Consider the following 19,302-nt stretch of genomic DNA (forward strand, 5'->3'; position numbering starts at 1 on the left):
ATAGTACAGTGGTGTCATCGCCGTTCCTTAAAGAGGTATTGGTGGTGGGGCCTCTGCCTCCCAGTTGCAGCTGTCTAATGGTGACCATTCATGGGGTTTAGAAGACAAGATGAGCAGAGCTGCTTTGCCATTGCCTGTAGCAACCTGGGGCTTCATTGGTGGTCTTCCATCCAAGTACTGACCAGGGCCGGCCCTGCTTAGCTTTCGAGGTCTAAAGAGATCCAGCTTGCCTGGGCCATCCAGGTCAGGGCAAAGAAATATTAGTACTCTTGAGTAGGTTTTCCCCTCAGCTGCCTTGTTACTTCCCTACAGATGTATGGTACAGCTTATTATTTGGGAGGGGCCATGGCTCAGTGGTAGAGCATCTGCTTGGCATGCATAAGGTCCCAGGTTCAGTCCCCGGCATCTCCAGTTTAAAGGGACTAGGCAAGTAGGTGATGTAAAAGACCTCTGCCTGAGACCCTGGAGAGCCACTGCCAGTCTGAGTAGACAGTACTGACTTCGACGGACCAAGGGTCTGATTCAGTATAAGGCAGCTTCATGTGTTCATGTGTACTTAGAAGAAGAAGAGTTGGTTTTTATATGCCGACTTTGTCTACCACTTAAGGGAGACTCAAACCGGCTTACAATCACCTTCCCTTCCCTCCCCACAACATACACCCTGTGAGGTGGGTGGGGCTGAGAGAGTGTGACTAGCCCAAGGTCACCCAGCTGGCTTCACGTGTAGGAGAGGGGAAACAAATCCAGTTCACCAGATTAGCCTCCGCCGCTCATGTGGAGGAGAGGGGAATCAAACCCGGTTCTCCTGATCAGACTCCACCACTCCAAATCACTGCTCTAAATCACTACACCACACTGGCTAGAGTTCAGCTGCCATTTCAGATCCAGGCTAAACAAAACCCAAGTCTTGGCTACATCAGACTTGCTGATCATAGGCTCAGAGCCGATTTCTTGCTTGTGTAGGAAGCCCAAGAATTGTTCAACATTCAGAATCCTTTGGGGGCCTCTCGTTAAGTCCACATATCAGTCCAGTTTCCTGTAGCAAGGGTGGGGAATGTATCCCCCCTGCTCTGTGAATGACTTTTTATATTGCGGGGGGTGGGGGGCGGAAACAACTCTGTCCAGCCTCCTGACTTGTCAGCCATTCCTCACTCAGACTCTCCTGGGCTGACGGTGGCTTTTTTTGGCCCTCTTCTAGGTGTCTCTGCTGGAGTACCGCAAGCGAAAGCAAGAAGCTAAGGAAGGAGGGGATTCTACTCGATGCACGGGGACCCTGGCTCGACTGGGCAGCAGCTGCTCCGGGGTGGAGGTGGAGGCCGGGGCCGTGCAAGCCTCCGGGAGCCGAGTCCCGTCCTCACCCCAACACGGCTTCTCCCCCTCCCACTCCTCTGTGTCTCACCTAGAGGACGTCAGCCCGCCAGAACCGAGGGGGTCCACGCACTGCAAATCCCAGGAGAGCATCAGCAGCCGATGGTGAGTGTTCGCCTGCATTGCCAGTCTCGGGATGGGGAAAGGCGTGTTCTGTTTCGTGGCATTCCTCAGTTCTAAAGGCTGTGCTGTTTGCCAGCTTAAAAGGTTGCAGCAGTCTCTTCAGTCATGTGCTGGTCAGATTTTTCGTTCTCTCCTACCCAGGGAGCATTTTTGAGGAAGAACTGCATGTTGTGGTTGAAGTATGCATACCCATTCTCTCCAGGAACACAGGCAGTCGTCTTGTTTGTTGGGCTTCCTAGAGACACCTGGTTGGCCACTGTGTGAACAGACTGCTGGACTTGATGGACCTTGGTCTGATCCAGCAGGGCTTTTCTTATGTTCTTATATAGTGGTGGCTGCCACCTTGGAAGGCTTTAAGAAGGGAGTGGACATGTTCATGGAGGAGAGGACTATTCATGGCTACTGGTAAAAATGGATACTAGTCATGATGCATACTTATTCTCTCCAGGATCAGAGGAGCATGCCTATTATATTAGGTGCTCTGGAACACAGGCAGGATGGTGCTGCTGCAGTCATCTTGCTTGTGGGCTTCCTAGAGGCACCTGGTTGGCCACTGTGTGAACAGACTGCTGGACTTGATGGTCCTGGATCCGATCCAGCATGGCGTTTCTTATGCTCTTAAGTACTAAGTGGCTGTGTTTGAAGTTTCATCCTGAGGGCTCCTCTCTCCCCTCACCCCACTCAATTAACTGATCTTTACTACTCCACATACTGTGTACTTCAGGTTGCATGACACAGTTGTACAGGAGTATCCAGAACTTTGCTACATTCTGCATCTACCCGCAGTATTAATTTCAGTTGCCACAAAATTACCTTAACAGGCTAAGCAGATGTGCTGCTGCCCTGTTCATGGTGTCTTGCGAGAAACTGTTTCTCCAGCTACACAGTCGCAGCAGTGGTGACGGTGTGACCTCCGCCCCCTCCCCCCCTGCACTTTCTTCCCCCTCACTCCAGTGGGGATATGGGTGTCGGTCCAGTCAGTCCCGTTTTTAAAGGCTGATGTTGAAAATTCAGTGATGGGGGGGAAGGATGACGTGTGTAATCCTGTTGACGAAACAGGGAATTCTGCCACGCAAGTAGGCTCGGAAGTGCCAAACGCTAGGCTCAAGCCTTGATTTGGGCAGTCAGATCAGAAGTGTAATTATTGTGTGTGTGTGTGTGTGTAAAGTGCCATCAAGTTGCAGCCGACTTATGGCAACCCCTTTTGGGGTTTTCATGGCAAGAGACTAACAGGTGGTTTGCCAGTGCCTTCCTCTGCACAGCAACCCTGGTATTCCTTGGTGGTCTCCCATCCAAATACTAACCAGGGCTGACCCTGCTTAGCTTCTGAGATCTGATGAGATCCAGGTCAGGGCGAATGTAATTATTAGTCTGTACCAAAGTCTGCAGCCAAGAAATCAGAAGGAGACTGAGACTGGGAAGGGCAGCCATGAAGGAGCTAGAAAAGATTCTGAAGTGTAAGGATGTGTCACTGGCAACCAAGATCAAGTTAATTCATGCCATCATATTCCCTATTACTATGTATGGGTGTGAGACCTGTACAATGAAGAAAGCTGAAGAAGAAAGTAGATTCCTTTAAAATGTGGTGTTGCAGGAGAGTGTTACGGATACCGTGGACTGCCAAAAAAACAAACAAACAAACAGTGGATTCTAGATCAAATCAAACCTGAACTGACCCTAGAAGGTAAAATGACTAAACTGAGGCTATCGTATTTTGGTCACATTATGAGTCACTGGAAAAGACAGTCATGTTAGGAAAAGTTGAGGGTAGCAGGAAAACAGGAAGACCCAACAAGAGATCGATTGACTCTATAAAGGAAGTCACGGCCCTCAGTTAGCAAGACCTGAGCAAGGCTGTTAAAGATAGGACATTTTGGAGGACATTGATTCATAAGGTCGCCATGTGTCGGAAACGACTTGACGGCACTTAACACACAACACACACCCCAAAACCTTTATTTTCATGGATGCAAAATGCCCTGCAAGCTGCATCTCGCATCACTGCTGCAGCGGCTATGAGAAGCGGGTCATGTTTGTTCCCGTTTTATCACCTTGCCAGTAGCGTGAAGAGGGTGGCCAGGGGAGCTGATCCCTGTGGCCTGGAGATCAATTGGAATACTGGGAGAGCTCCAGGCCCCACCTGGAGGCTGGCAGCTGCAAGCGTGAAGCTGAAGAGATGGTGGTCTGCCCAGAATCACTTAATTTGTCGACTGCAAAATCCAAATTGTACCTACTAAGAGGTAATAAATAAATCATTTCTAATTTGAAATTGCTTTGGCGAGCAGATTGCGGTGAATTGCAGTTGCAGAGCCTTTTTGTTTTTCTGCCCCTGCTGCTTGTATGTAAACTTGAGGCCATCTTGTATGTTCTGAGCATGTCACCTCTCTTTCCAAGCCAAAGAGTCTCCACGCAGTGACTCTACAAGCTGAAGAAGACGCCCCACCGCCACCACCCTGCACACTGCAAACTAGAACAGTTTTCAAGAATTTTATTTCCTCAAAAAGGCTGTGATTTAGTTGGACAGGCCTAATATGAGTGTGCCATTGACAGGAACTTGTGCACATGAACGCACAAAGCTGCCTCCTACAGAATCAGACCCTCAGTCCATCAAAGTCAGTATTGTCTACTCCAGTGGTTCTCAACCTGGGGCCATATGCCCCCCCTGGGGGGGCCCAGGATATTCCAAGGGGCCACAGATGAAAATTGCATAAATGGGGGGCCACGGCACAAGACTAGGGGGCCACAGAGGGAAGTGAGAAGTGAAGAAAACAGAAACACATGAAAACCTGACTTTCTTCATTGCACTTCTATGCATCGTTTGCAACTGCATTTTTGTATCGCTGTAATCTTGTGCAATGGCTGTAGAGGCTTTGTTCTCCCTTGTATGTGAGCATTGTTGCTGATTAGCGTGTTGTATTCCCTTTTTGTGGGGTATTTTTTGTAAATTTCAGTTTTCCAATAAGAACTGCATGTGTGCATTTTGTGTGGCTCTTTATGCTTCTTTGTTCCTTGGTTATTTACAAACAAAACATTTAAATAGCTACCTTTCTACCAGTAGGCAGGGTGGCCACAGGAAGGAAACAAGGTTGGAAGGGGGCCATGGTCGGAAAAAGGTTGAGAACCACTGGTCTACTCAGACCGGCAGCGGCTCTCCAGGGTCTCAGGCGGGGGTCTTTCACATCACCTACTTGCCTGGTCCCTTTAACTGGAGATGCCGGGGATTGAGCCTGGGACCTTCTGCATGCCACACAGATGCTCTACCACTGAGCCTCAGCTCCACATGCTGGGACTTTTATTTCAGGGTAATCGCCATCTGTTCTCCCAGTAATGCTAGAGGTAGGCTGCATTGCTGCCCCTTCTGATGCATTTCTGTTCACTTCTAGGAGATCTCCAGCTAGTTAAGAGGTTGGCTCCATTCTGCCCTAAAAACAAACAAGGCATTTGTCTCTTGGACAACAGCTATAGGTACAAAAAGTAGCATCAGCCCAAATCTTAATAAGGTTTATATTGTGCAAAGTGCACAATATATGATCTTCATGGTCCTCTCCAAACGAGAAGAGACCTTTTGGAATTATTGCTTTGCCGCTAGAGATGCTTCAAGCTCCCTAGAAACAAAGCCGTTTTGGATTCATAAGGTGTGGGGGGAGAGATCAGGTCACTGTCCTCTGCTTGATTCCTGTTCTTAACCCGGTTACAGGATGGTGCCTACCTCGGTGGAGCGGCTCCGCGAAGGCCGTGGCATTCTGGAGAAGGTTTTACGTAGCAGCGCTAAGATGTGCCAGAGAGGAGAGCCCTCGCCCACTCGCGAAAGCCTAGGGGAGAGAGAAGCAGGTAAGTGGCGCAGGGGGCCATGGCGAGCGAGAGGCTGTCCTCGGAGCGGTAGAGTCTTCCGGCTTCCCTGTGGAGCATTGGTGCTCAGTGCTATTGGCTTCTTAGGAAGCCCTGCTTCTGAGCAGGCTGGCATCACTTCAAGCCATGCCATGGAGGCAAGCCCGAGCAAAGCCTGCGGAAGGTGCCTTCACTGCAAAGGAGCAAGGTCGGCAACTGCCCACTCGCACGCTTTCCCTGTTGTGGCTTTCTCACTGGTGGAGCAGCCTGCCTGAGGAGGTCAGGAACTGCCCCCCACGCGGCTGCCGTTTTGAAGAAACTGCAGAACAGAAATGTTCAGGGAGGACATTGTTATAAACGGATTTGAACCGGAGTACAACGGGGTCAGCTCAGAAGATCACTTCTGCAAGGGAATAGTATTGTGGTCTGTTACGAAATTAATTGTACGTACCATGTCTCTTTTTACTACATTACATTTAACATTTATTGTTACGGCCATTGGCCAGCATATCTCTTTTTACTACACTGTCCTCTACCTTTGTAACCCCCTTCCTTCATTATGGTATGTCATGCCTCAAACAGGTTTTTTTAAAAAAAATTATGATACAGAAAAGTGCAAAGAAATCTATAAAATACAAAACTTACAAAGAAAAGAAATTATATAAAAGTTATAAAAAAAACTAAAAATGAGAACAAGCTGCAGCGATGGATACAGTTAATCTAACATACAAATATTACTACTATATGTTGAGTTAAACTAACCTACCGTATATACTCGTGTATAAGCCGAGTTTTTCAGCCCAAAAAAAGGGCTGAAAAAGCCGGCCTCGGCTTATACGCGGGTCAATACGGTAGAGGGGGGAGGGAGGAGGGAGGGGGGAACTTACCGCCGCCATCTTTTCTCTGCCGGGAGAGGCTTCCAGAGCCTCCCTGCGGCCGTGGGGAGGGCGCTCGGCCGCCCCCGCCACCTTCTCCCAGCCGGGAGAGGCTTCCAGAGCCTCCCTGCGGCCACGGGGAGGGCGCTCGGCCGCCCCCGCCGCCTTCTCCCAGCCGGGAGAGGCCTCTAGAGGCCCTCTGCGGCCGCGGGGAGGGCGCTCGGCCGCCCCCGCTGCTTTCTCCCGGCCGGGAGGCGCCTTCAAAGCCTCCCTGCGGCCGCGGGGAGGGCGCTCGGCCGCCCCCGCCGCGTTCTCCCGGCCGGGAGAGGCCTCTAGAGGCCCTCTGCGGCCGCGGGGAGGGCGCTCAGCCGCCCCCGCCGTCTTCTCCTGGCCGGGAGAGGCCTCTAGAGGCCCTCTGCGGCCGCGGGGAGGGCGCTCGGCCGCCCCCACCGCCTTCTCCCGGCCGGGAGAGGTCTCTAGAGGCCCTCTGTGGCCGCGGGGAGGGCGCTCCGCCGCCCCGGTGGGCTGCACCACTTCCCGCCGCCAGGAGCGGCCTGGGGGGGGGCCCTCCTGCAGCTGCAGGAAGGCCACCCCCGCCGGATCCGCCGCTTCCCACCGCCAGGAGCCCAGAAGGTAAGTCTGCGGGGGGGGGGAGGGGTTATAAGCCGACCCTCGGCTTATACGCGGGTGCCTAATTTTTCCCCATTTTTGGGGAGAAATTAGGCACCTCGGCTTATACGCGGGTCGGCTTATACACGGGTATATACGGTACTAAACTCACATTATCTAACCACTACCATCTATACAATATTTAATAGATCCAGCTGACTACTTTACATTTTATATGTCTAAGAGGGTATTACATTATGTTTACAATCCTCTACATTTTTTCTCCATTACCTTCCCATCAAATTTGTCTATAATATCTTGTTTACCATTTCTAAGCAGTATTGATGACGTTAATCTTAATCGATTTAAAATTTCAACAAATAAATTGCGCTTCTCTTAAGATTCATCTTTGCCTTCAAATCAGATTTTGAGAGGAGTATAGGTAATAAGATTTCCATTTATCTTGAAATTCTTTACTTGGCCTTTTATTCACAGAGCTTGTCAATTTCGCCATCACTGCATATTCTGTTAATTTACTCTTCCAATCCGTTACACCTGGGCAAACAGTTTTTGTGGTCCTGGGTCAAAAAAAATTTTTTTTTTGAAGAAGAAGAGTTGGTTTTTATATGCCGACTTTACCACTTAAGGCAGAATCAAACTGGCTTACAATCGTCTTCCCTTCCCCTCCCCACAACAGACACTCTGTGAGGTAGAGAGCTCTAAGAGAACTGTGACTAGCACAAGGTCACCCAGCAGGCTTCGTGTGTAGGAGTGGGGAAACAAATCCAGTTCACCAGATTAGCCTCTGTCGCTCATGTGTAGGAGTGGGGAATCAAACCCGGTTCTCCAGATCAGAGTCCACTGCTCCAAACCACCGCTCTTAACCACTACACCACGCTGGCTCTCACTGGCTCTTTTGGTTGCACTGTTTTATCATTTGGTAACACTTGTCCTGTTTCACTGGTTTATTGAAGATCCTTGCTGTCTGATTTAATTGCTTTTTATGTTTTATAATCCACTTGAGTCTCAGTGAGAAAGGCGGACTATAAATGAAGATACTGTTTTTATTTATTATTACTATCCAATTAAAAATGTGGTTATATCACACCCTGTACCTAAGTTCTGAATGTCTTGCACAAGTGCTTATAATTTTACATATTAAAAGTGAGGGAGGGGAAGAAAGCTGTGTTTCTTCTCAACTTTTCCTTTTAAGCTATTGAGGTGTGCCAGTTTTCCATTATTTATTCCAGCCTGAAGGTTCCTAGACTTTCTAAATCGCTTTTTGAGGATTGGGCGTCTCTCCCCCTCTTGGCTTCAGTTCGCTTTCCCTCCTGCCCCCGGAGCGCACCATTCTCACGTGCCTCTCTGTCTTGCCTTTCTAGATACAGTGGAAGGAGACACAACCGATTCCCTCAGCTCTGCCCTCAAGGGACCAGCCGTTTACAGTCCTTCTCGGTATAGCTACCAGGTATGGGAGGCCAAGTTCTTTGTATGTCACAGTCTCCTTGTGGTTCATAAGAACTTAAGAAAAGTCCTGCTGGATCAGGCCAGGGCCCGTCAAGTCCAGCAGTCTGTTCACACAGTGGCCAACCAGGGGCCTCTAGGAAGCCCACAAACAAGACAACTGCAGCATTATCCTCCCAAAGCACCTAATATAATAGGCATGCTCCTCTGATCCTGGAGAAAATAGGTATGCATCATGACTAGAATCCATTTCTACTAGAAGAAGAAGAGTTGGTTTTTATATGCCGACTTTCTCTACCACTTAAGATAGAACCAAACCGGCTTACAATCACCTTCCCTCCCCCTCCCCACAACAGACACCCTGTGAGGTAGATGAGGCTGAGAGAGCTCTAAGAGAGCTGTAACTAGTCCAAGGTCACCCAGCTGGCTTCATGTGTAGGAGTGGGGAAACATATCCAGTTCACCAGAGTAGCCTCCGCCGCTCAAGTGGAGTAGTGGGGAATCAAACCCAGTTCTCCAGATCAGACTCCACTGCTCCAAACCACTGCTGTTAACCACTACACCACACTGGATAGCCCTCTCCTCCATGAACATGTCCACTCTCCTCTTAAAGCCTTCCAAGTTTGCCATCTCTGGCTCTGACACAGTGCAGCCTGTCTCAAAATTAGGGTTGTGTGGCATCTCTTGGTGGAACTGTATTGATTTGTGGCTTCTGTATCCCTTCCTTTCCAGCTCTTGCAATCCGATAGCCCGCGAGTGGAGTCTCAGGCTCTCCTTCAGAGTTCCTCCCCTTACCGAGGACATCCCGTCGCGTCGCCTGGGTACAGTTACCGCTCTCAGCCCCAGAGAAGCGGACACCTCCCTCCTCACGCCTCCTCGGAACCCACTGTTTCCTCCACCCCCTCGGCCTCCACGGACTCCTCGGCTCTGTTTACAGGGAATTCTGGGTATTACAGCGGCCAGCCACACTCGAGTGGCGTCGGCGTCCTGAAGAAGGGCTGTCCCGTGGCGGCAGCCCCCAGTTCTGCCCAGACTGCCGCCGCTGCCACCGCAGACTGTTTGCCCCCCTCCGAATCAGGGTCTCACCCCACCGCGGGGACCGCCGGCTGCTCTTCCTCGTCGAGGCCCTCGCAGTCAGACACGCGGACTATCAACCCTCCCAGCTCCGGGCCGACGGCTCTCTATCCAAGCTCCCGAGCGGCAGCACTTTCCAACTCACAGCACTACTCTCACCGGGGGGGAGGCGGCGGCAGCAGCATCCACCAGTACAGACTGCAGCCCCTTCCAGGGCCGGGCGTGAAGACTCAGACGGGCCTTTCTTAGGGCAGGACAGAGACTAAGCCCCCACTGTTCCTTCCGGCAGCAGCTCGTGGGGGAGGGGGCGATGCTGGAAGGGCAAAGGGCCAGGTGCTGGGGGCTCAGGGGGGCAGGGGGGTTGAGTACAAGCAAGAGAGATAGCTGCGAGCTGCCTCCGGCCCCTGGGAGGACGTGGCGGCAGCGGAGCCCGTAGCAAAGAAGCCTCTCCCTGACACCTGGGTACGTTGTAGAAAGCTAATGGTGCTGACTGGCGCATGGCCTCTTTCTCCTGCCCGTGCACCCGTAGCTGTAGTCATCTGGGCAGCGGGTAGGAAAAGCTTGAATACGAAACCAGTGCAAATCAGAAGAAAATAGGGGGAGGAGGAATGGGTGGGTGGGTGGGTGGGGACGTCCGTCTAAATCCCAAAGTGCTCTCTGCAGGGTTGGGCTCCCAGGATATTCTGGGGCAGGGGACGGGGGGGAGGGTTGTAGTCCATTCTGATCATTCCATTTGCAAGCAAGAGCATTCACAGGGTCTGGGGCTGTGGGGTGGGCCCAGCAGCGCAGCGAGAGGTGTCAGTGGGTCAGGGGCACATTGCGCACAGATGTGGCCACGGGGGCCACTATGAGAACGGGAAAGGGTGTGTGTGCTATAGCGTGTGGCTGCAGGGGGTCGGGGGGGCACTGCCCACAACACCGCCAGTGTGGGGGCACAGCATCAAGGCAGGCGGTGCTGTGGTGGTGGTGGTGGGGCACGGTGGGCTTGCCTGTTCACGTGGTGTGTGAATGATGGTGAGGAAGGACCCCTTCTGGCGGTGCTGCCGCTGTTACCGAAAGTACCCGCTAGTTCACGAGAGAGAGAGAGAGAGAGAGCCCCACGACCCCCCCAGGTCCTGGAGCAGCGTCAGGGTCCCCTGGATGCTCGATCAGTCCCAATTCCATACCATTGCCAGCTTTTCTCACTTGTTTACTGTACTATCAAGCGTGTGTTTTTATTTATCTAATTTTATATTCAGTTATAACCATAGTAGGTTAGTGGATATCAGGCAGGTCTAACCCCCAGGTGCTGCCACGGACTTCTCCTTTTCTCTTGGACAAGATAATGCTGTGAGCGTGTCTTCCCTCATTTTCTCAAATGCACAGGTCTCTTTGGTTTTCTTTTCTTTTTTTTTTTAAATTAGGACTGTTACATGTTTTACTCACAAACAAAATCAGGTGTTCATTCAACTTAGGGGGAGACTTTTAAAAAAATTTATCAAAGCAGAGAAGAAGAAAATATTATACCCTTTCCTCAAAGTGTCTGGCTGTGAGCGTGTTGGGGATGGAACTTGTCACCCAGAAAGTGGGTGTCCTCTATACTGTATAAAAATGGTGTCGACTTCACCGGGGCTTTGCAGCCTCCCCTTTCAGTGATGCCGGAGCGTGTCTTGTGGAGCGAGTGATTGCGAGAGATTTTGGGAGAGCCAGCAGGCAAATGCGAAGCACTCCTGCCTGCTGCAAGACGCCGGGACGGAAGCGGGGAGGGGGAGGGGGCCAGGAGGGGGGCGCAGCACCGCCCTCGAGTGGAGTTGTACACTGTGCTGTAACATTTGAACTTTCACAAGAGATGTAATAATTTTGATAATAAAACTACTTAACTTGAAAATCGCCGTTTTCTTGGATGATGGAACGTGAACTTTTCATAGCAGGTAGAGGGAAAAGGCTTTGGGCTTTACCACAGAGGGTCTGTGGTCCAGATTTCTTCCTTCTCAGTGACATTAGGAAGAATTTTCTAACCGTCAGAGCAGTTTCTCAGTGGAAGAGGCTTCCTCGGGAGGTGGTAAGCTCTCCTTCCCTGGAGGTTTTTAAGCAGGGACTAGATGGCCATCTGTCAGTAATGCTGATTCTATGACCTTGGGCAGTTCATGGGAGGGGGGCATCTTGGCCATCTTCTAGGGGTCACTGGGGGTGTGGGGGGAGGTAATTGTGACTTTCCTGCATTGTGCAGGGAGTTGGACTAGATTACCCTGGTGGTCCCTTCCAACTCTATGATTCTATAATGCAGCAAAGCATTAAAAAGGTGGCACTGTGTTCTTAAAGGTCTTGGAGAGCAAAGGGGAGAGATCTCTTCACAGTCTGGTATCCATTCCTTTATTCCAATCAGTATTCTCTGAATACCATCTGACCCTTTCTAGCATTTGAGCAGAAGTGGCTAATTGAGCAGAAGTGGCTAACTTAGCTCAATTTGGTACTGTTTTACCATCTCTTCCTTATAAAATGTACTTATCTGAATGGCTGAGAGCTTCTGTTTTTATGTGTAGAAAAGAGCAAGAGTCCAGTAGCTCTAACAAAATTTCTGGCAGGGTACGAGCTTTTGTGAGCCACCCTTCTGTAACCCTGTGGCTCACGAAAGCTCGTACCCTGCCAGAAATGTTAGTCTTTAAGATGCTACTGGACTCTTGCTCTTTTCTACTTCTACAGACAGACTAACCTGGCTACCCATCGTGTTTTTATATGGCATCCCTTAGGGCTCCAGAACTTAGTACAGGCTTGGGGGACCGGTTCCACCCCCTTACTCGATATTCCTCCTGAGACTCGGTCTAGCTCCATCACCCTCAATTGCCCAAAAGCCTGGTTCCGTGAACAAATCTGCCCCTTTTTCTGTCTCTGTGTCTTGTGGTTAATGAAAAGTGTGGGAAGAACTGAATGTCATGGACATACCAATAGTGGCCCATGCCTCCGTACAGTCATTCCTAGCATCCTCGTGAATTAAGCTGGAGTGGAGACAAAATGGCACCCTCTAGACCTCTACAGGGAACGTCCGGCAATGATGAGAAATTTCCCACCACCCTCGGTTATGAACAGGCATACAAAGGGGAGTGAAGTTCCCGGTAAGTCTGGCATGGCTTGGATTAGGGCTGAAAACCGTGCCAGAGCAGTTAGAATTCACAGGCTGTCAAAGATTTGTCGATACGAGCATTTCCCAATCTGTGAGTTGGGACCCAAAATTGGGTCATGAAGCCTCTGAAAGTGGGTCGCAAGCCCGGCCCTCCCCGATAGCTGCCCTTTGCATCGCTTGCTCTCTCCTCTGCCTCCTTGCCAGCCCCACACTCTTCCCTCCCTTTGCAACAATAATATGGGGAGGAAAGCCACCTGGCAACTGGTAACTTTACAGTAGCACCTGGAAGAAGGGGGGGAGGGGGGGAAGCTGGAGGGTGGGCAGCAACTGTTCAGCCCCCCCCCCTGGAAAAATGAGAGAAAGGTGCGTGTGTAGAATCAGAGTTGGAAGGGACCACCAGGGTCATCTAGACCAACCCACCTGCACAGTGCAGGAAATTCACGACTACCCCCCCCCCATTCCCAGTGACCCCTGCTCCATGCCCAGACGATGGCCAAGATGCCGTCCCTCTCATGATCTGCTTACGGTCATAGAATCAGCATTGCTGACAGATGGCCATCTAACCTCTTCTTAAAAACCTCCAGGGAAGTGGAGCTCTGTTTTGGTGCTGCTCCTTCAGCTTTTTGTCCAGCCCCCTGCAGTACCACAATACTGCCTCTACCTGCTGTGGAAGATGTATTGCACCGAGCCCCCTCGCCACCTACCCCTTCACTGCCATCTTTTCAACTCCTCAACCTCTCCCCCCCCCCCAGTACAGCTCCTCAATCTCCGGGGTTATCCCTCCTCAAGAGGAGGGGATGACAGAGGGTGGCCTCCACTCTCCCTTTGCTGGGAGGGAGAGAGCCTTGGAAGCTCTCCACTCAGGAGAAAAGGCTCTTTTGTTAAAACCTAGCTATAATGGCGACCTTTATCTCTACTCAGAAAATCTGTAATGGGTGAATGATGAAAGTCTACATTTCAAACACTCAGCAGGTGGCTAAAGGTGACATAATGATCAGTGTTTGAGCAAACAGAGTAGCATCTGCCCCTCGGGTGCGTGGTGCTTCTTGCCCAAAAGGTTGGACCAGAATCAATGGGTTGAAATTAAATCAGAGTTTTCGGCTAAACGTTAGGAAGGGACAGAGCAGTTCCTCAGTGGAACAGGCTTCCTGGGGAGGTGGTGGGCGCTCCTCCTTTGGAGGTTTTTAAGCAGAGGCTAGAGAGCCATTTGTCAGCAAAGTTGATTCTGTGGATTTAGGCAGATCAGGGAGAGCAGGAAGGGTTGCGTCAGTGTTTGGCTCTTGTGGCCCTTTCTTGCATGCCCACTGGGTAATGCTGACCACCACTTTGAGGTCAGGAAGCAATTTTCTCCAGGCCAGATTGACCAGGGATCCTGGAGGGGTTTCTCCCCCCCCCATCTTCTGGGCATGGAGTAGGGGTCACTGGGGATGTGGAGGAAGGTAGTTGCGAATTTCCTGCATTGTGCAGGAGGTTGGACTAGATAACCCTGGTGGTCCCCTCCAACTCTGATTCTACGACCCATGTCTGTCTTCTAAGTTCAGATGGGAACGAGGGGTTCTTTCACAGCTTGTACCATGCTAAGCCCCTTGCACTGTAGCTAAGGTTGAAAACGAGGCCGTTTTATGGGATTTGCCTGCATAGGTATTTCTGCTTCATAGAGAAAAGAAAATAAGCTGTCATGTGTGATGAATGCAACTAGTTGTGCTATCTTGGTAAGAAACGTGACATTTGACTACCAGTGCTAGAAATGCATGCTTTCCCATGCAGAATAATCTCTCTTGGAAAATCATCTTGTGTGAAGTGGCTCCTAGAAGAACCAACTTCAGTTCGTAACCCGAGGCAAGGCTCTGACCTGTATTTTGGAATCCGAGGTCTGGCCCTGGAAGCAGTATCTTCCATGTCATGCAGTAATGGGTATTTTTTTTCTTTGCGGCATATGCATGTTGATTCATAAAGGATCAAGTAAAATGTGTCCTGATGGTTACTAGAGTTGAGTTTCTTTGACTTTTAGGGGGATTATAGGGAGTAATGGAAGAGGACAGGGTGGAATGTAACCATGTGCAAACGCTGTGTATGTTGGAATGCCACTTGCTTGTTGGCGTTCATAATAGGGGCAGCTGTGCCATTTGTGTAATTTTTGTTGGCTTCTCAAAAACACCTGGTTGGCCACTGTAGAAAATGGAATGCTGGATTAGATGGGTGCCAAGGTCATAGTTCACCAAGAGCTCCAAGAAACCTTCGGCTGGCCCTGTAGGGGTCATCTACCAAATAAATCTTGATTTGTGGGTTGCCATACCAAAAAGGATGTATTTTATCTCCCTATCTCTTCAATGTATTTGCAGAACATATAATTAGGAAAGTTGGATTAGATTTAGATGAAGGTGGAGTGAAAATTGGAGGGAGGAACATTAATAATTTGAGATATGCCAATGACACTACATTATTGGCAGAAAATAGTGAAGATTTGAAACAACTACTGCTGAAAGTTAAAAGAGAAAGTGCCAAAGCAGGACTACAGCTGAACATCAAGAAAACAAAAGTAATGACTACAGGAGAATTACACAACTTTAAGGTTGACAATGAGGAAATTGAAATTGTTCAAGACTTTCTATTCCTTGGCTCCATCATCAACCAAAAGGGAGACTGCAGCCAAGAAATCAGAAGGAGATTGAGACTAGGAAGGGCAGCCATGAAGGAGCTAGAAAATATTTTGAAGTGTAAGGATGTGTCACTGGCCACCAAGACTAGATTAATTCATGCCATCGTATTTCCTATTACTATGTATGGGTGTGAAAGCTGGGCAGTGAAGAAAGGTGATAGGAATAAAATAGATTCCTTTGAAATGTGGTGTTGGAGGAGAGTGTTACGGATACCGTGGTCCGCCAAAAAAACAAATCAGTGGGTTATAGATCAAATCAAGCCTGAACTGACCCTAGAAGCTAAAATGACTAAACTGAGGCTGTCGTATTTTGGCCACATTATGAGAAGGCGAGAGTCACTGGAAAAGACGGTCATGCTAGGAAAAGTTGAGGGCAGCAGGAAAAAAGAAGACCCAACAAGAGATGGACTGACTCAATAAAGGAAGCCACGGCCCTCAGTTTGCAAGATCTGAGCAAGGCTGTCAAAGATGGGACATTTTGGAGGACTTTCATTCATAGGGTCGCCATGAGTCGGAAGTGACTTGACGGCACTTAACTTACACACACACAGCCATGTTGGTCTGTGGTAGAAGAGCTAGATTGGAGTCCAGTAGGCACCTTCGAGGCCAACAAGATTTTCGGGGTATAAACTTTGAAGGCTCTCGAAAGCTTATGCCCCCAAAATCTTGTTGGTCTCTAAGATACTACTGGACTAGATCTTAATTTTTCATGATACTTGTTTTGCAGCCTCTTTTGCAGTGCGCCAGAGTGCCCTTGTGTGCAATTTGGGAATTGTTGGCTTCAAAGGGGCTCAACGGCTTAGAAATGTGATGGCTGCCCGCTCAGCAGCCCGGAGGTAAACCAGAAGTGACAAGCCCATGCCAGTCCCCTGCACAAAACCTCAAGAGCTTAGCTGGGTATGGCTGCCACGTGTTTAATATCCTGGCAGGGAAGCATGTTCGTCAAGAGCTCAGCCACCATTGCTGAATTGCGTGTTCCATCATCTCCAGGGGCTGTTTAGTCTTGGATCTCTGAATTGTGCCGGGCGCACCTGTCAGCTTTTAGACTCTGTGCAAGTCTGCCCAGCAGCCGCCGGTGCCTCCCGTGTCATTAGTGGGATCTCTTCTTTGGCTTGGGAGGATTTACGGGTCTTGTGTACCCATCCATCCCTCTGTGCGGGAGCAGAGTATCCTTGGGGGACCAGGGCCGGAACCGTCTTCTCTACCTGCTGCCCGTGGCTCCTGCCACAAGTGTGCCCTGGGCGCCAGCAGCGTCATGATCAGCGGTCTCCATGGTTACCCCGGCTGTGTTGCCATGGAGACAGCTGGAGAAAGAAAGCAGCAGGCGCAAAGCTCAAGGTGTAGCAGTGAGTCACGGTGGAGAACAGCAGCGGGAGGATCCCCGATAAAAATGCAGCATGGAAGCTAAACCGAACCGCTTGATATAAACAAGAGTCTTTTTCGATCTGGAACGGGGAGGGGGGTGCTCCAGGCAGTTCCCACGTGGGAGCTTCGGTACGCAAGCTAAGTGGTTTCTTTTTCTCTTACTTATGCCGGTGGCCAGGGGCAGTGGTCATGCTGAGAGCAAAGTGTGCCATTCTGTGCGCTGATGCGACACGTGAAAAGGCCTTATATTGAATTAGACCATTGGGTCCATCGAGGTTGGTAGCATGCAGTAGAATTCTGAACTGTACGACTTCAGATGAGCTTCGTGTTTCTGAAGACCTGTGGGCTTGGGGTTTGTTTGTTTTACTTGCTACATGTAGTAAATTAGCACGTTAAAGCTCCCCCACACACGATGTTCTCCTTTGCTACACATAGGGAGAAGCTGGGGGTTATTTTACATGGGGAGCCTGCAAGAATGACACTCTGATCTTCAGTGTGAAGTGGAATTCTATCACGGCCTGTCTGCCATTTTGTTCTGTGTGATGGGTAGGATGCCAGTCTGAGCATTCACACGTTTTCTGGCCTGGATGGCTCTTGCAACAAACTGTGTGTGCTGCAACAAGACCCTGAGACACATGAACACATGAAGCTGCCTTCTACAGAATCAGACTCTTGGTCCATCAAAGTCAGTATTGTCTACTCAGACCGGCAACAGCTCTCCAGGGTCTCAGGGAGAGGTCTTTCACATCACCTACTTGCCTAGTCCCTTTAACTGGAGATGCCGGGGATTGAACCTGGGGCCTTCTGCATCCCAAGCAGATGCTCTACCACTGAGCCACAGCCCCTTTAATTGTAAACCGTTGGGGACAAGCACATAGGTGTACTAGGTAAGCAGCTAGTGGAAGTGAAAAAGGAGCAGAGATTTGACTATGGGGATGGGCCCATGTTATCTATGATTTGTAAGTCACCTTGAGCCACCCGGAAAGGTGGGATATAAATATTCTGGTACATAAGTGGGGTACAAATAAACGTGCAGCTAGATTCAAGTTCAGTAGCAGCTTAGAGACGGTAAGATTTTGGGGGTATCTGACAAAGGGAGCTTTGGCTCTTGAAAGCTCATACCCTGAAACTCTTGTTGGTCTCTAAAGTGCTCCTAGATGCAAACCTAGCTGTTCTATTGCAGACCAACACGGCTACCTTCTGAAATGATAAAGAAGCAGGTGCTCTAGCTTATATGTCCTTTCCATGGGTGGGAGGACTCGCCATTCATCCAGAGATTCCCAGTGTCATTGCGAGGTGAAAGCAACACACTTCTTGCATGACAATGTTTGCAAAGTTGATCCAAAAGATACCATCTTGTGTCCATCTTCCCTCTTTCCCACTCACAGGGAGCGGAAATTCCTACATTTTGCCTGTCTTCCAGTTCCCATGCTGTGATCACATGATGGAATGAAACGGGGTCGAGGGCAGAGCCCTGAAGATAGATACCATCTCCACTTTCTGTGGCTTCCCCGTAAGACCTATAGGATGGAACGAAAGGCTGCCATCGGGAACATGGTTAAGAAAAGGCATAACTGGCTTTTCACACCCTCATTATTTTATTTTACATTTTTCGGACTCCACCTTTCTCACTGAGACTCAAGGATCCTTTTATTTCCTACTAATATTTGCGGGGGGTGGGGGGGTTAGTGGAATGAATCACTGCACTTGGTGGTAATGGGGAAACGAGAGCAGTCCACTGTGCATAATAGATGAAGAAGAAGAGTTGGTGTTTATAACCCGACTTTCTCTACCACTTAAGGGAGAATCAAACTGGCTTACAATCACCTTCCCTTCCCCTCCCCACAACAGACACCCTGTGAGGTAGGTGGGGCTGAGAGAGCTGTGACAAGCCCAAGGTCACCCAGCTGGCTTCATGTGTAGGAGTGAGAAAACAAATCCAGTTCACTAGATTAGAATCCGCCACTCACATGGAGGAGTGGGGAATCAAACCTGGTTCTCCAGATCAGAGTCCACCGCTCCAAACCACTGCTCTTAACCACTACACTACACTGGCTCTCACCATGCTAGTTGGTGGCTTGGCTTCCAAAAACAGGGACCTGGAGAAGCGTGGTGTGTAAGTCTATACTCAGCAGTGCAGCTGCAACAAACAGGCACTCCCTCCATACCCCTGCCCATTAATACAATCTAAGGGGAATCAAATAGGGAGGGTTTCAACACTTTCAGATGCTGTGGAGTACAGTTCTCGACTTAAAGGTGGATTTACACGCTGTACTTAGGTAAGATAAAGGTCCCTTGTGCAAGCACCGGGTCATTCCAGACCCATGGGGGTGACGACACATCCCAACGTTTACTAGGCAGACTATGTTTATGGGGTGGTTTGCCAGTGCCTTCCCCAATCATCTTCCCTTTACTCCCAGCAAGCCGGGTACTCGTTTTACTGACCTCGGAAGGATGGACGGCTGAGTCAACCTTGAGCCAGCTACCTGAAAGCGACTTCTGTCGGGATTGAACTCAGGTCGTGAGCAGAGCTTGGACTTCAGTACTGCAGCTTACCACTCTGTGCCACAGGGGGCTCTGTAATTGCCAGGCCAAAAATGTAGAGAAAACAGTGGCACTGATGACTACATGGCTACACCAATCAAAACCATATCTATACAGTAATATCGTAAAGCAATTGTATCCCAACACACTACACGCTATGAATAACAACGTGTACATTAAAGAATCTTTGCAAAATTATATAAAAAGTCAATGTGTATATGCATTGCAATATGCGTAAGAACATATCAGTTCATAAATGCACATTGACAAATCATCTCAAAATCATTAAGAAG

At 49.7% G+C, this 19,302-nt stretch overlaps 1 protein-coding gene and 1 non-coding gene across 2 annotated transcripts in view; one reads left to right on the forward strand and one right to left on the reverse strand.

Annotated features, from left to right (window-relative positions):
• The window catches only part of SETD5 (SET domain containing 5), a 73,959-nt gene extending 64,369 nt beyond the window's left edge, over positions 1 to 9,590 (forward strand). The window contains exons 20-23 of the mRNA XM_056862139.1: positions 1,199 to 1,473; positions 5,189 to 5,322; positions 8,186 to 8,271; positions 9,000 to 9,590. Coding sequence (XP_056718117.1) covers positions 1,199 to 1,473; positions 5,189 to 5,322; positions 8,186 to 8,271; positions 9,000 to 9,590 — 1,086 coding nt within the window. The remainder of the gene's footprint in view (positions 1 to 1,198; positions 1,474 to 5,188; positions 5,323 to 8,185; positions 8,272 to 8,999) is intronic.
• A 7,648-nt stretch (positions 9,591 to 17,238) lies between these two features.
• TRNAP-GGG (transfer RNA proline (anticodon GGG)) lies at positions 17,239 to 17,310 on the reverse strand. The gene has a single exon. It is a non-coding gene; the product is annotated as a tRNA-Pro (tRNA).
• Between the last annotated feature and the right edge of the window lie 1,992 nt (positions 17,311 to 19,302).

This window comes from Euleptes europaea, chromosome 1 (genome assembly GCF_029931775.1).
Source record: "Euleptes europaea isolate rEulEur1 chromosome 1, rEulEur1.hap1, whole genome shotgun sequence".
NCBI classification, from domain to species: Eukaryota; Metazoa; Chordata; class Lepidosauria; order Squamata; family Sphaerodactylidae; genus Euleptes; species Euleptes europaea.